Source organism: Halyomorpha halys, unplaced genomic scaffold (assembly GCF_000696795.3).
Source record: "Halyomorpha halys isolate HHAL.00 unplaced genomic scaffold, Hhal_1.1 Scaffold8.1, whole genome shotgun sequence".
NCBI classification, from domain to species: Eukaryota; Metazoa; Arthropoda; class Insecta; order Hemiptera; family Pentatomidae; genus Halyomorpha; species Halyomorpha halys.
This window is the reverse complement of record NW_027111933.1, coordinates 43,833-62,300: the sequence shown is the minus strand read 5'-3', so window position 1 is coordinate 62,300 and position 18,468 is coordinate 43,833. Positions and strand designations below refer to the sequence as shown.

Genomic DNA, 18,468 nt, shown 5'->3' with positions numbered 1-18,468 from the left:
ATTGTAATACCTTACTATAAATTTATATTTGTTTCATTTTTTCTCACTCCTGCTATCTTCTTTCTATTTCCTTCTCAGTTGCTGGACTAGAAGTTAACATTGTCATATATTTTTTATTTTTTGTTCTTTCCACAATTTCTTTTACTTTGAATATTTTATTTGATATTACTCCAGCTGTACATTTTTATTATTCATTACTCTATTTGTTATTAATATTTCATTCTATTGATTTCAACTTCCGTATTGTTTTAATTTACCCTATCCATTTTATTTAAATTTACCCTATCCATCTCTGTTAAATTTATTTCTAATCGATTTCTGAATTGTAATTGTTACAAATGGCAAAGATATATAATTAAGCTTGATACTCAATTATAAAAAATAGCGAGATGGAATCAATAAACACTGACTAAATATTTTAAATAACTTTTTTTTAATATTTCAAAGTTGACAATGTTTTTCTTTAATTTCACAAAATCTGGATAACATGGAGAGAATAAACAAGTGTTCTTGGTTGTAGAAAGGTTTATTTCCGACAGACTTAATTTAATTATGGATGAATATTTGCGTTATTCTTCATTTGAAAAAACTGATTTATATTTTTACCTATAAATAGAACGATTACTGAATCTCATTTATGTTTTTACTTTCTATATTCTTAATCTAATAAAATAAAAAAAGGAAACATTAAGACCAATATATTGTACAACAAAATTTTATTTATACATCTGTAAATGAACCATTAGGCCTACATTGAATGACACACAAATTTACACATTTGTTGGACTCATTTCTATTATTAGTTTTATTTAACATTGTAACTACAAATAAAGGATAACAGAATATATTATAATTTAATGAGCATTTGGAGTTTTTAGAAAGTAGTATATTTGAGGAAACATTAACTTTTCATTTTTTAAAAGTTATAGATTAGGAATGAATGAAAGGTATCAAAAATGGAAAGATACAGTTTTAGGAAAGGAAGGATGATATGTTCCAGAAATCTTTGACTACTAGATATCAATGCCATTTTTTTATTATTTTAATTTTTTTAAAATAACACTTATATAAGTTATATGGCACTGTAAAATATAAACTCCTGCTCATACAACACTCGAGTTAAAAAAAAAAAAATCAATAATAAAAGTACTGTTTTCTATTCCATCTTCATTCAATATTTATATGCTTAAGCCAAAATAATGCAATAGAAGTTTTTATAAAGAAACAATAAAAGTGAAAAAAATATATATATAAACTAACTCAGAATACAAATGTACAATATTTAGGCCACACATTTATTTCAATAAAGAAAATACATTGAAAAATCTACAACTCGTAAGTTGATAAAATGTAAAATAAAATATACATTTATAATGTATGAAGACCTGGAAGGTTTACATAACTTTTAAATTATACACAAATTATAGTAAATTATCTTTTTTTACACTATAAACAAGTTTAATATATATATGTATATATTTATAAACTCTCTTTAAACTTAGATTCATAATATGAACTCATTTGAATAACAGTAAAATCACAGTTTTCACATTAAAGGAAGTTTTGAGGCAGGATTTTCGAAGCTGACAATTGAAATGCCAACAGTTTATATTACAATCATGATCCTGACTCATTACTGAATATATACACTCACTTATACAATATGTACACTAATTACATTTTCAGAAAACCTAAGTAAAATAAATAATCTGCTTTAAATGCTGTTTTTTATTCCTCAGTTTATTTTTAGCTATTAAATGATTGTATTATCATAAAAAAGTAAGAATAGTTTTTGAAAAAGAACACCAGTTAGAAAAGATAAATAGTTAATCATTTATCAAACCTCAAAATTGCTAAGTTTATATTTGATATGTTAGAAATCTAGAGAGTGATTTAAAAAATAAAAAATAATTTGTTTACAGAGTGTAGAGGTTTTTTTTTTTTTTATCTTTGGCTTGATCTCGGAGATCTTAATTTTTTTTTTTGCTTTATTTATTTATTTAATTTTTTTTTATACAAAAATACACAAGAACTACCCAGCTTTAGAAAAAAATCTGCAATTTTGAATCGCCTGTGAAACAATATCTTTGTGCTTCAATTTCCACAAAAATATGACAAACATTTGGACATTTAATACAAAATTCTTAGTAGAACATAATGAACAGATTTATAGCTGTTAACAAATAATGAAAGGGTTACATTTGAAGAGAACAGTGAAGTGTGGCTGTGGAAGGAAGTGAAACAAATTCTTGACAACCAGTTGTCATTATAAACAATAAGCTAATGCAGAAATATTTTAGCTCTTTTAGTTTGCAAAAGTTTATGAATTTAAAGTGCTAACTGTTTTATCATAATGGATTACTAAAAATTCCTTTATTATAAAATTAAATGTTTTAAATCCATTCTAAGATTTTTACTTTTGATGTATCCAGGAATAAGTTTATTCTCATTCAGAGATAAGTTATAGCATGACCACAATTATATAGCATAGGAAAAATAAGATACAATAATGATGGGGAAGTACCTCTTCCTCCTCAACACATTTAATTGATCTGAGGAATGTTGAACAATAGACATAATTATCCATTAATTAATAAATTATGTAAGATCACATAAAACATGAAAAAAAACTATTATAAATTTGAGCAAGCAAAACCTTGAAAAGGGTTAGTTATATCTATACATTGAAAATAGTTTATTTGGAGTGTGTCAAATCAAACTAGTGGCCAAAAAGTCTATCTTTAGGAGGAGATATTAATTTCAACAAAGTCATATGGAATTTCCCTTTGCTCTCTCATATTCTTGTAATGAAGCCATAATTTTCTGAACCAAACAAAAATAGAGAAAAAAAGCAGAAGAATAAATTAGTAGAAAATTTATACTCAATTAAAATTGTCATACTCAATTAAAATATTTTAGGGTTTTGTAACTGGTCAATACACTTATTAGTTTGAATTCATGAAAACACTTACAGTTCATTTAATAAGATAACTCTTTATTTCGTGTCAAACATTATTTAGAAATAATGTAATAATAAAAAAAATTGACTCATTTAAGAATATTATTTTTAGTTTCAGCTGATGAAATTCTTGTTTATTATTGCAGGATATTTATCTTTTCTCTATATTTCTGTGAGCTTATTTGGTTGAGAGCTATCTATTTCAATCCTTCCATTTTTTTATTAAGTTTCATAACCACACTTCAACACTAGTTCCTAGTCAAAGATAAAAATCATAATTTACAAAACTTTTTTACCTGCTACTACCTACCCTCTCACAGCGTAAGGCAACGATCAGTGATCTTCAATTCTAAATTCAAAAAAACACTACACTTATTTTAAACTCCTAATAATATCAGTCTCAAAATTCGAAAATGAAACACGACAGGGGCTCCACATTTAATAGGAGCAAAAAAGTTTGATACGAATAGTAAAAACGATCCATTCGGGAAAGAATGAGCACTAAGTGTTAACATTAGCAAAGGGGAGATGATATTATACATGCGTGGCTAGAGACGCCCTCTTGACACCTTGTGGCTGGGCGGCTGTGATGTATTGCTGCGGACGCTGACCTGGCAAGAGGCCATTCCTGGCTGAGTAAGGTGGTGGTGCAGGAGTAAGTGGTGGCGGCGGGGGCAGGTTGGGCCCGACACTGCGCAGGTACGGGTTCCCATAGGCCGCGGAGAAGCGGGGGTCCACCTGCGGGGGGCTGCTTGTCACAGGTGGAGGAGGAGGGTTGTAATCCCTTGAGTAGTCCACATATGGTACATATCCGTTGTTGTTCTGCCCGTCCTAAAAAAAGTTCACTCTAGCCACTTACAGTTCATATGATTATCAATATCCCACACCATGCTTTTTTTGTTTAACACCCAACAATCACAAATTATTCATAACACAATAAATCATTGGTAAGTTAGTAAAAAAACAAATTATTAGTGGTTAGTATAGTTAATTGATTTTCGATATCTCTTTAAGCTAATGTTAACTGGGTGCTTAGTGCTCAGAATCGTGTGCAAGGTTAATTGTGTGATTAGTAAGTATTGCAAGACAAAAAAATAAGAAAAATACACATGCTTTTCTTTTTTTTGAGTTTCTGAGAATTATAGAAAAAATGAATCATGCAGGATAAGAAAAGAACCATTAATCAAGTCAAATCGTTAATATTTGCTTATTCTTAAATTAAAAGTGAACAAAACATAATGCTGCATTTAGACAAGCATTAAAAAAGTCATCAATGTGAAAATTAAGTATCAGAATTTTCAATATTTGATATTGTAATTTTTATCCTTTTTTAAGTAAGCACTAAAAGAAAATATGGCTGTTAGTTAAAAGTATCTTAACTGTACCATTAAAAAATTAAAGAATAATGTAGAACAGCAGACCACCAGCAATTAAACAAATATTTATAAGATAATTAGATAGTGAACAGTTTATTTTCAATAATATGCTGAATACCCACAATTATATATTAAAAAAAAAAATAATAAAAAGCATTAAGAAGATTGAAAGATGTCGATTATTTTTTTTAAAAATCAAGATCAGCTTCACTGTGGAAGTTCTTTTAGTAAAGTTATGACAAAAAGAAAAGGATAAAGTTTAGAAAAGGTTTTTCTTGTTTGACAAGACAAGTGAATGAGGAATAAGAAGTAAATTTTTAAAAAGAATTAATTTCAATCGAAAAAATCACACTTTACACTCATTTCATTAATTTTGGAAAATTAATGACATCCCTTGGAAAATGAATCCACAAAAAAGTATACTAAAAAAAGTCAATGATAATTAATTGAATATTTTTTAAAATTATTATTAGATAGAACTAGGTAATGGCTGCCTTCAAATACTTCTGATTTATATTATAAACCTAGGCCAGGACTTAAAATCAATCAGACTGGTTAACGCGTATTTTAATTTTACTGAAACCTAAAAGTATATGTAAAACTTAATTTAATATTTTTTTTATTTCACGGAGTTCACAAATGGACTGTAGTAGAGTTGTCAAGCTTGTAATCTTTTAACACCTGGTTGTTACTGCCTAGGTAAATGATAAGGGGACCTCTGTCAATATATTGTCTGGAGTGAAAACCCTTTTAGTCTTGTTGTGTTTTAGATCTCAAGCTCAACAACTACTTGTTAATCTGGTACAATGGAGAATAATAACACTGAGTTTGTAGACTGATTGTATAATTATATAAAATCAGGATATGTGAGGAAAAAGCATGGACTGAAGTTGGCTGATAATTCAACCTTACATGTAAGAAATAATCATAAATGTTTATTGTTATTTTTCTTTTGTAAATACAGGCATTTGTAAATCCTCAATAAAATATTAACAAATGTGTTTCTCTCTCAAAAAATAAATAAATAACATAAAAATGCATTGTCAATAAGTTGTTATTTAATAAGTAATTTTATTTAGTTGATTTTATCAATAATGTAGAATACCTCATTATGAATCAACATCAAATAGTTTTATTGGATAGCCAACCAATCTTTTGGGTTGTATGGAGTAGCAATATAATAATATATTGTCGTTGTTACTTATCAAAGAAGAACAGGACATTTTTAAATCAATCAACTGAATGTAGAGAGTATACTAACACTTTCTTGGTAATTGCCAACTCATACCTTGATGACTCATCTTCTGACATGAAATGAGGAAGATGAGAATCAGTTTTTTGGCATAGCTCACCAATGACATGGCAAGTGACCCGTGTGTAAACTACCTTACTGCGAGTCCAAAACAGTGAATTATTAGAAATTCTGTACTATCATAATATTTTCAAGTATCTCTGACTTGCTATATTGATTTAAATATAAATTAATGACTTGTTTTTAATAAAACACGAATTTCAATATCATAAAAAATAAATCTAAGAAATAATTATGAAAAAAACATTATTTTACACTTTTTACCAACAACTTTAGAATTGATACAGTTGTCTGATTAAAATGTTTTATTAGAATTTATTACTGTTATAAAGTTTTCATACATTGTTTAATAAAAATATTAAATTAAAAAAAAATTTTTTTTTAATTCATAGTATTTATTTAATTGTAAGTCTTATGACAAAAATTAAATCTTTCTGCATATTATTTGATAATTTGATTTTGTGTTATTTTCAAATATATATGAGCCATTTTTGGTCCCAATTAGGTTAAATGTTTGACGTCTCATTTGACTTAGAAGTTAATTAGTCTAAAGTCAATGGAAGACATTTATTTAATTTTTGAAACTACTAAAATACTGTCTAAAGTAAATAGCTATTTTAAAAATAGAAGTATACTTTTCTGGAGATATTTTCGATTGTCTTATTTAATATAAAACAAATAAATAAGCTATCCAATAATTCTGTACATTTCAGTTGAGATGCTTCATATGGCTTTGGATATAGAAATGACAGCTAAGATTATCATAAATGTTTTATAATTTATATTCATTGGGATGTTATCAGTTTAACCACAATCTTTTTAATTGAATATCCTGTTAACTGGAATATTACCATAGAACAATTATTTTATTTTCGAAACAATTTTTAATTTTTATAAATGAGTTAATTATGTTTTTATAAATGTCTACTGATTATTATTGCTGTGAATGATTGAAGTGGAATCATTCAAATTATACAAGTTTTTATAGCTGGTGCTCTGGCTTATAAGTTTTAGTAATTAAAATATTTACAATTGTTAGTTGAGTACAACAAATAAACGAGTATATAAAAACAATTCAACATTTAATAAGATCTTTATGACTAGAAAAATAAATATATTTTTTATTCTTACAAAAATACAGCCAAATTCAACAATTCACCTTCTGAAAGGCTCATTTTATGTACCTACTCAGACAAGTCATTTATTAACTGTCTTATTACAACAAATGCAACAACAAATGAACAATAAACAAAATTGAACAAAAAACATTCCAGCAATGATTTTTCTTTGCAGCTTTTACTATTTAAGTTTATTTTAATTGTATGGGACTATAAATGGGTCAGATTCATACTTTTCACATTTTTTAATAAAAAAATTGAAATTCAAGAAGTATGAATTTACTTACTAAACCCATTGTATTCATGATGTATAAATATTTAAATTTTTCTGGGCCAAAAAATTGAATAAATTAGTTAAAATTTGCCTTCCAATTTAATTTAGTAGGTTTTATAAAAGTTATATAGAATGATATACTGGCAGATTAAAAAATTATAGTAGAAAAGAAAGTCGACAGGAAAGCCCTTTGAGAACATTTTTCAAAAACAAGAAAGTAAAGGGAAAACAATTTCCATCTTAAATAACTGCAAGGATAAATTTGATTGATCGGTGCAACTGTGTTGGTGTGATAAAAAAAAATAAAAATAAAGAAAGCCTTTCAAAATGTGATTTTAACATTTGAACTACTTAGAGACCAAAAGTTTCCCTCAGTAACAAAACAATTCAAGCTACACAAGGTATGCTTGGTAACTTACGTTTTTAGGTGGGAAGACTGGTTCAGGATAATCTGATGAGGAGAAGCGGTTGGAATACCTATGGTCTATAGGCACTGGACCGGCTAGGGGTACTCCTATCCGAGTGACCACACTCTCGCTGCCTGTCTCAGATCCACCTCCTCCATAATCCAGTTCACAATGGACGTTACTCACAGATGAGCCAGTTCTCAGTTCCATCTTAATATCTGAAATGTTTGAAGATCGATCCGATTCTTTACACTGTTTCTCAACATCGGACTGTTCATTGGCAATAAATCCTGTGTTCACTGTAATCAATATAAAAGATATGTTGAAAGTACTTTTTAATTAATAAGGAAAACTAAAATTTTAAATAAATCAGTCCCTTACAGCCCCTGAAAGGCCTAGAGGCCAGTTATTTGTAGAAGTCTTATTCTTGAAATTGAAAGGTACTGGGAGGTACAGTGATTAGAACTGTACCTAATTTAATCCATAATTAATGAAAGCTACTAATGTTTTAAGGTCAAGTTGACCAATTATCTTCTGAAAAACAGATTCATACTAAAATAAAACTCAATTAATTTTTTGTTAAGAGAAAATCCAAGTCACTTTTAACTGTATAGGAATTCATTGAGCATAGGAATACTCTACCCACAAGGAAACCTAACTCATGTAAAAATAAAAGTTATGTGAAATTTGGTTTGTAAGAAATCGTGCAGTTATTAGTTAGATTTTATTATTTTTTAAATAACGCATAAAGGGTCCTCGATATTTGTTTTTAGATTTCTCAAAAAGTAATAATGATTTAGAATGTTGAATAAGTCTTACCAGGAGGCTTCTTCACTTTCCTCTGGCAAAGTATTATAACCATTGTGATAATAATGATCACAACTATGCCACCAAGCACTCCTGCCAGTATTAATAAAAGAGGAAATGTTTCTGAAAAAAGTAAAATAAAAAATTAGATAATAGTAAATTAATTAAAATAAATTTCAAATAAATTAATGATATTAAATCTAAGGGCTAACACAAAAGTTATAACTTCTAAATGGACTGCTTCATGTTAGAAAAAATTGAATGTGTAAGATAAAACAAATTTGATAAGGGTAGACTATATTTTTATTTTTACTAAAATAGTAGTAATTACTTACTTTGAGGTTTCAAGGTTATTTCAAGATGATCAGCACCATAGGCATTGATGACAGTGCAATTATAAACTCCAAAATGATCCTGCTTTGATTCTCTAATGATCATGGTGCTTTTGATTCCTTCACTCAAGGGGTCTTCAAGGACCTTAAAGAAATAAAGTTATTAAATTTAAAAAAAAAGTTACACTGTGATATAAAAAAATTCTAGTGATAAATTCCAAAGAGAAAAACTTCCCCTCTGTATAAGTGTCATTGCCATGACATCTTTATACTCATTGAATAAAATAAAATTAAAAAAATGTTTACCTACATAATAATTTCAAACTTTAATATAAACTTTTTAACAAGTGTGAAACTTATTTAAGTGAAACCTTATAACCATTTAGACAATGCTGTTTATTGAAAGAAAAGGTAAGTTGATAAAATAACCGCAATGAACTAAGTAGCGAAACTGAGATGGTTTTTTATTGCTTACCGAATACTCTTTATTAGCATCATTATATATCTCTTCTCCATGGTGACTCCACACTACTTTTGATGGAGGTGGGACAGCATAGGCAGTACATTCTATCCTTACATTGTCCCCAGGTACACCATACTGAGTCCTGTGAGAAATAATGGATGGTTTACCCTTCATGTAAACTGTTGCCTCAGCCCCAATTTCTGGAAAACCAATAACGCTCGCCTTGCAGTAGTATCTACCAGTTGTCTCTGGGGTTACTACCAAGCTGAGATTACCAGATGTTCCGACCACCTATAAAAAATACCATTTTTTCATTATGAATAAAATAGTTGAAGGTTAAAAACAGCTTTGTAATATTATATTTCAGTATCTAATGACTTTAAATTTTCTAAGTGAACTTCTTTTGGATTATATGATAATTATGTATTAATTTAGAGTAACTTAGTTTATTGAGAAGACACCAGCTTAAAAATCACTTTTATTAGACTGATTCAACTTTAAATTTATAATCTGAAATATTTCAACTATTTATATATTATTTTTAAATACTAAAGTTTATGAAAAATTTATAGGTATATCATATAGGTACTCTTTTATTTAAATTATTCATCTGATATCAATATCTAATTTTTTTTTTTGTAGCCACAAAAAGCAACATATGATTTTGTTTATTTGTTCAGTAATTTAAATATAATGAAACTCTTACCCTATCGGTTGGTTCATGAAACCAAACAATATCTGGTTGAGGGTTCCCGTCCAAATCACAAGTTAGAGTTATCATGGCCCCTTGATCAGCTTGCACACTGTGTGGCCGCTTTCGAAACCTTGGACCATCTAAAACATGGTAAATTGTTAAGATTAATTTAATTTCTATAAAGATAAAGTCAATTCATGAAATAAAATATAAACATTTATAAAATGTAAGCTCTTACTTATCTGGTATTTTATTAAACTGAGAGTTCCCTACTTTGACATCAGCAGAGGGATGATATTCATGTAGCTTACAAAAACTAATAATTTGATACACTAAAAATTGATATTTTTTATGCTTATCAATAAACATAATAAAACTTATAAATTTCTTCCACTCTCTAAGATGTCTAAGGTAGAGTTATGCTTGTATAGTTAGAAGAACTTAATTCATATTTTCTCAGAAATAATTACTTTCTCCACTTTTTAAAGTTTTGGTTTTTAAATATAATATAAAGTTGGATAAATATAAAATAATGTTGGTAGTTGTAATTCAAAAATTATATCAATAAAGTTTGTCTCATACTTTATCTAATTTAAAAAACAAAACAAAAAACTTTAAACTATTATCAATGAACTTTTTCTATTTAATGAATAATTTCTGTTATCTAATATTTTATCTCACATTATAGGTGCTAAATGAGTATTGATAACTACTTCTTTCAGATAAGAAAGATTTTACTTTGATGGTAATATAAATTTAATAATTTAAGGTAGGAAAATAATAGTTATGTAAACTCGAGTAATAATAATAGGCTTACAGCTTATATCTAAAGTTTCAGATTCTTCACTCTTTCCAACAGCATTGTGCACTTCGCATTTGATTATTGAATCATGTTGAGCTCTCGTTACATTTACAAGATGCAGTTCGGTAACAAGATCGGTTTCAACCAGCCTTTCATTTATATACCACCTGTAAGTTACATCTGGGGGATTGGCATCAGCACTGCATTTCAGCCGAACATCCATACCTTCCATCAGCCTAGTGCTGCCATCAATAACACTAACTGTTACCTGTATAAACATTATAATGGTATAGTCTTTCACTTACAGTAGACATTTTTAAGAAAAAAACAAAAAGTTTTTTAATGCTAATTAACTTGTTTCCTATCTAATCACCTCAATAATTCTCAGTTATAATTTAACCACTTGTTTTTTCTCTAAAAATAAAAACATAATTATCTATATTTTATACATGAAAATTTGAAGCAATGATAGGTCCAGAAATTTAAGTACCAAAAACATTGAGAGAGAATAGACTGACTGGTGTGGTCATACAGACTTCCATTTTTTTGTGCTTGCTCCAACTGAATAGAGATTCTTTCTGGAGTTAAATCTGGTGGGACAACATTGATAGAGGTGGAAATATTATATTTTGTGAAAAACTTGTTATTCACATTGTGAACTTGTTATTGTTCATATTAGCTTTGTTGCACTTAGATAACTTGAACACACAAGCCTTGTTTATTGAAATTAAAAGTCAATTAAGAGAACAAAATAATCAAACCAAAGTAAGGTAATAAAATTCTCTTAAAAACTTCAGCCTGCTATTAATCTATGTAGCAAAAAGCTTGAATAGCCAGTTAATGCTTACATTAAAATCTTTAATACATTAAACAACTTTCTTTTCATTTAAGCAAGTTCACAACACAAATTTTTTAATAACTCTGAAATTATTTTTTCAAAACGTGAAATGTATTGTTATTTTACAAAAAATTAAGTGAAAAACTCAAAAACTGATAGTTTTGAATTAGCACATGAAACATGAACTGAACCCAGTCAAATTAGCTTTGTAAGGATTCGATACTTGGTTGACCACATTCATTCTACTCAATGCATAAAAATTATAATTATACATTTTATAACCAAAATGTTAACAAGAGTAAACCAACTGAACACTATTTTGGAGCAGCAATTCATCAATGATTGTATAGGATAGTTGTATCATTAATTACTATCCTTCTTAGGCCTAAAACTCCAATATATCAACTATTGAGAGTGAATAAAAAAACAATTCTGAAGCCTGGCAGAAAACTGTAGATTTCTTCTGCAGAAAGAAGAACTGTAGATTTCTTCTGTCCCTGTCTACCTTCTGGAGGAGTTCCAAATATATCTGAAGGTGGAAATAACAGTCTGTCATCTGTCTACATCCATATGGCAAATGTCCAGCTTTCTCTCAACCAGGTGTGCTAACTGATACTTAGTTCTATTTGCCGAAATAATTCTTTTAAACAGCAAAAAGGAATTATCTCCTTAAATTTATGATAGAGAATAGATTAGGGTCAGAATATATTGCTCTCAGACTCTCAGATATTGTCTAAAAGGAAACTATGTTTTGTTCATATATGGTTTGTTAAGAAACGAAATATTTTAGAGAGATATGCTATGAAATTTCTGCAACACATTGATAAACAAATATAAGAAACTGCCAGAAAAATACTGAGTTAAATTGTCTACCTTTGGAGCATATTTCACTTGAAGCCTGAGTTTTGCACTTCTGTACGTTCTTTCCGCTTGATTCTGTGCTTGACAGACAAATGTTGTGTTGTGGTGTTCCTTTTTTGGTATGAGTTTTAGAATCGATCTAGAATTGTATCTTCTCTTATCAGGCATGCTGTCGACTATATTTTCAATATTGTCCTTAAGCACATTTCCCAAGCCATCAATCCAAGTGATCTGAAAAATAAAATTATTACTATAGAAGTTTCTTAGTTCTTTAACTTAAATATGTTACACAAATAATACATAAATAAGCAATTTTATTTTTGAGAAATGGAAACAAAGTTTTTAGTTACATTTATAGTTAAAATCCTAAATATCAACTTTAATTTAAATTTTATTAATTTTGTATTAATAAACATTAAATTAAATTATCTTGAGTGTCCAATCTGAGGACCTTCTATACCCCATTGTCAAAGTCTACTAAATTATTTGCTGTATCATTGTTATTATTAGTTCAATTGAGATTTTTTTTTTTAATTTAGCTTTGTAGGGTATTTAATTATTTTTCAAAGGAGTATCTGTAATGTTCCTGAAGATATTCTCCAATTTATTTAAAAAAAAAAAAAAAAGTGAACAAGTAACCACGAGAACATCAGGATACTTTAAAAATAGTCTTAATGACAATTTAATTATCTTTCAAGTGAGTATTAGCAAATGTTCAAGGGATGTATAATTTTACAACAGGTTTTCCATGAGAACATGCAGGGAATACTTCTAAAAGCTAGAGTACAAAATATAAAATGCCCATATTTTAGCTAATACTGGTCGAATTTAAATATTTTTTTGTATTTGTTTGTTCGGGAATTTAACTGACTTTTAAAAAATTTATATAATTTTGAATTAACTATATATTTTTTTATTTATGAGCTTAATAAAATAATTTGTTATCAAAACTTTTTCTTAGGAATAAACTATGAATGAAAATTTGAAGGTAATTAAGGAAAAGTATTTTCAAGGTTAAATTTCATCAAAATCATAGTATCAATTTGATATGACAGTCTATAAAAAATGCATTTTTCAGCAACATATATATTAATTCTATTTTATATATGTTTGTTTATCTTATTTTTTAAATTTTCATGAGCGTTTTTTAAATCTGTGACATAACTTGCATTAATATTTTTGACAACTAGTCAACTCTTGACATAATAAAGTCATCAAAGGAAAATAAAAAGTCATAGAATTTTTTAATAATTTGAAAATTAATACTATAAGTAATTAAAAATTGTTTTGTTTTATTCTTCACAATGTTGTTGCTTATTTAGATCACATTAAATTCAACAATTTTATGAATTAAATATGATGTTTTTAAACAATATCAGTCAGTATCTCATCCGCGTAACTTATATTCAACAATATTGAATCGCTATGTTAATAATTTTCAACTAATTTAAAATTGAATATTTATTTTGGTGAACCTCTTTTTAAAATTTATTTGTTGCAATATGTCCGGTTCTGTTCAAATTAACATACAAGTCATTATGGATGATTATATTTGTGACAAAATAAGGAGGATTAAGTATTGGATATGAGAAGAATTTGATGGTTTAGTGCAGCCCTAAAGCTCAATTCCAAGTTCATATAGGTCTTCATATAGTTATGTGAATAAGTGTTTTGTAATTAAGAGGAAGTTTAGACTGTTCTTTCAAGTAAATGTTATAATAGTCTTATAGGAGGATTCCAAATTAGTCGATTGTGCATTGTGTTTGATGGGAATGTTTTTAATGGTAAGGTTTTTATTAAAGGATACAGTAAGGCATGGAGCTTCCTTGAACTTATCTTAATATTTGTAAATAAATAATTTTTACCTCTGCTGGTGGTTTTCCACCGAGGGAAATGCATTCCAGCTCTATCTCTCTGTCTTCCGTAGTGAGAAGCGACTCCCCTTGGACTATCCGTGGAGGTTCTGGAGGCGTGTACACAGTCAACTGAGCGAACCTCGACCTTACACCAGGCTCTCCATTTGGGCCTGGACCGACCTGGCATTGATATTGACCGTCATCGTCCAGCATAACAGGGAAGATCTCCAGAGAGTAATCTCCTAAAAAAAGGGACCAAAACAATGTCAAATTTTCAATATAAAGTTTTGTCATATTGCAATGGAATCAATATTATCAATTATTTTGATAGAGGTATTGATTTATAATCATGAGAATAAAACATACTTTTTTTTGGGGGGGGAGGGAGGAGAAGAGATTGTGGAGATTTAATAATAAGAAGTCAAGTATTAATCAAAAATAAGTATTTAACTAAATATATAAGTAATACCTACGTCAGTATTATGTAAAATACTTTATAAATACAAGCAATACTCAAAATTCAAACATTCCGTTTTTCAATTCATATTTTTTTCAGACATTTTGTATGGGAGATACATCTTCCCTTGTCTATGCTGGTGGACATAAATACTGTCACAAAAGCTGTTGTCTTGAAGACCACATCTATTTCAAAACATTATTAATATTTTTTCTTACAAAAATTTTCCTTTTAACAGAGAGGTTGTTTAATTAGGATCTGAAACTTTGATTAGTTGTAATAATGCCTACTATAATTTTCTAAAGAATACCTTTTTCTTTGAATATAGTTTTGTTAGTTATAAACTATATCAGTTATTTTTTTAGTCACAGTGCTGCAGATTTGTTGAGTAAATAAAATTAATATTTAACATTGTTCGATTTTTGATCCACTAGATGGCACTTGTAAAACATCCCATGGGAAATTCAATAACACCAAATGTGACCAATATCAGTCGATTTATTTATAACAATTAACCAATGCCAATATTTATTTCTTGTTGCAAATTAATCAAGAAATGGCAATTGGAAGTTTTTTATCAGGTTACAGCTTTTGTAAAGCTGGTTCACCTCAAACCTTTTGTAAAGGCCATTAATTATTGGACTGATAGAGATTGTTGACCTGAGATATAAATGATGGTTTTCAGAACAAAATGTTGACATCTAGTTTTATTTGCAATAAATCACGAGGAGGCCCCTCACCTCTGGACTCAAAATAGCTCCTGAATGGATAGCTCATATGTAAAATTAAATATAACAGGTAACCTTTAAATACCAAAGGTAGTAAAAGGTAAGACACAACACGAAATACTTTTTCTTTCTTACACAGTAATGCACTACTAATTCACATTTTATTTCTGTTTTTGAGGGTTCGGGAAAAAAAAAAAAAAAAAAAAATTGCAATAAAAAAAAGCATACTATAAGGTATAGAAATAGCTTACCACTTAGAAAAAACGGTAACCAATGAACATTATAAGTACATGACCAAAACCTTCTAACATGGTAATTAATCGCTATTAAAAAGTATAATGAATACAATTATAAATTAAATATACTGACTATTACCTTCGTCATCGCTGCCAATCATGGTGTACCTATCGAAGCCAGGGAGATGGCGATGTTGCCCCAGCCCGAAGTCGTCCTTGGTCCATTGCAGTTTACCCACTTTCCCGAGGACCCGGCAGGGAAGTGTCACCCTGCTCCCAACAATTGTTGTTTGGTCTTGAGGTTCAATGGCGAACTTCTGTTCGCACCTGCACACTACAGCCAGCCCGATCAGAGTCCACAGCACCCACATTCTTCTCTCTGTAGAATGCGAATTGTAGATGAGAATGCCATATTTATTTATCATGATTATTATATATCAATTGTATGTTATTATATTTCTAAATATGGCTTGTAAAACATTTGTAGTAAAATTATAAATGTTTTAATCGTCAATGGCCTAATATACATGTCGCTGATTTGCTTTAATAGTGGTTCATCTGACACAAAAAAAGTTATTTCATTATTTATTAGACCTATTCAAAGATAGTATTGTAGAGTAACGTTACTTTATCTAGTGAGGTCGTCCTACACACTATAGTACAAGAGCTGGAAAGAAAAAAAGGCAGTTATCTCACCCCAATTTTTGATTACTTTAATGAAAACTATGTATAATTACTAGTCAAACTTGATGAGTCTGCCAAGTATAGGTAGGGGGGATAAAAAACGGCGGCTGTTTCAAAAACTTAAAAAAACATTAATATTTTATTCGGAGCTCTATATCTTAAAAACTAACAACAACACTTGAAAATCTAAGAGAACATTATTTAAAGAAGAGTAAATTTTCTGAAATATTAGTCCTAAAAGAGCTATTTATCCAATAGTTCTTTTAAAAAGCAAAATGTTTTAAAAATCTACTGAAAGATTAGTAGTTAGTTAATTTATTTTGAGAAATCTATATCTCAGCAACTAGGTGATGTACAGATGTCTATTAGCACTCAAATTAAAGCTAGTTTAATAGACTATAAAGAAGTTTATGACCATTACCTTCGTATGAATAGTAGTTTTCATGATATTTGCTAAAATAAATTGATTTATAGTTGTTCGGACATTATGTTTGATTTATGAAAAACTTCATTTCAGAAACCATTACAGTACAGATGTCTCCCAGCACTCAAATTGAAGCTAGTTAAATTTACTACAAAATAGTTAATTATGTTTATCTTTGTAGGAGTAGTAGATTTTATGATATTTAACAAAATAAACTCACAAAATGTTAATTTCTAGTTGTTCGTATAAAATGTTGGATTTTTGAAAAAATATATCTTTAAATCCATAAGATGCACATATGTCTGCCAACACTCAAAATAAAGGAAATTTAATTTTCTATAAAGTAGTTTATGACACTTCGTAGGGGTAGTAGTTTTTATGATATTCACATATGAATATAAATTTGGCAAATGAAAATTTGTTCGAACAACTATAAATCAATTTATTTTAGCAAATTTCATGTGAACTATTATTCCTACGAAGATAAACATTATAAACTACTTTATAGCTCATTAAACTAGCTTTACTTTGAGTGCTAATAGACATCCGTACGTCAAATGGTTTTTGAGATATAAACTTTTCAAAATAAATTCACTAACTAATGATTTTTCAATTAAAAAATTTTTTGAAATAGCCACCAGTTTTTATTCCCCCAACCTATACTTGGCAGACTCATCAATTTTGACTATTAATTATACATAGTTTTCATTAAAGTAATAAAAAATTGCGGTTGAGATAACTGCCTTTTTTCTCCTCTTGGGCTCTTGTACTACTAGGACATTAGTAGTATCAGGTAGGAGAAACAAGTCCGGACAAAATGGACCTCGTGATCCTTTTTACCAACCTCTTGCGGCTACCTTGGAGTTGTCGCCACGTACTAACCAAGGTGTGAATGGCGTGATTCATTTCCGCCGAGAAATAAAAATTAACTTCTCCAGGTGGAATCGAATTCACAACGTTCTGGACCGGGCGCTCTGAAACCTACGTCCCAGCCCGCACGGCTGTCACGTCACTACTAGTATAGTATGATAGTAAGGCTGTCACAAAGTAACTCCGGTCTATGTTAACAATAAAATTTTTAAAAACAACTTTTTTTGTCAGACGTCCCATTGTTTAAACTAAGCAGGATTATATATAAAGAGTGGTATGAAAAATTTTGTCGAAGAATTCCATATAGAAATCTCTCCTGGATTTATTGACAAATAAATGACTAAGTACCAATAACGACAGTATGAACGTAATATAGGTAATAAAAGACAAATAATTGTAGAGTGCTTTTTCTAAACTAACATTCAGTTTTAGGACGAAAATACAAGTCCATTTCCATCTTCCAGACAAAAAAAAAAACAACTTACAAAGTAAATATGCCATACCAACATTTTTTAATAAATTAAACGAATGTCACAAGATTAATAAAAAGAAAAACTACACAATATATATAAAATAAATGGAGAAAGAACTTTTCCGTATTAAATACTAATTGAGTTACAAAACCTTATTCTTTCGATTTAATTACACCTCCAAACATTTTATATTGATTGTAAAATCACTTAAAAAGTTACCTGCAGGAAAAGAACTTTGGAAAATCGAATTATCTGAGCGAACAATAATTTATAAAGGGTCAAGAGTTGAGATCTATATTTTTTTACTCACAATTTACAAATTGGGAAGTGCAATATAAAGTTCTGCGAACTCCTTTACAATTTACATGAATAGATCTGTCCAAAAGTGTTTCGTCCTTGTTCACTTAGTTATCATTGCAGAACAGGGTTGAGCTAAAGTTTTATTTTATCCTGAGCTCCAACAATGACCGTCCGTCACTGCCTTATCTGTCGATTTC

The 18,468-nt window shown here is 28.8% G+C and overlaps 1 protein-coding gene across 1 annotated transcript; it reads right to left on the bottom strand.

Annotated features, from left to right (window-relative positions):
• Window positions 1–699: 699 nt before the first annotated feature.
• On the bottom strand, window positions 700–15,899 carry rst (roughest; the record flags this gene model as incomplete). The annotated part of the gene is given in 10 exon segments (XM_067049846.1): window positions 700–3,790; window positions 7,459–7,745; window positions 8,266–8,376; window positions 8,589–8,730; window positions 9,061–9,339; window positions 9,755–9,882; window positions 10,560–10,812; window positions 12,256–12,474; window positions 14,109–14,341; window positions 15,660–15,899. Coding segments are annotated over 10 exon segments (2,181 nt in total). The 3' UTR covers window positions 700–3,493.
• Between the last annotated feature and the right edge of the window lie 2,569 nt (window positions 15,900–18,468).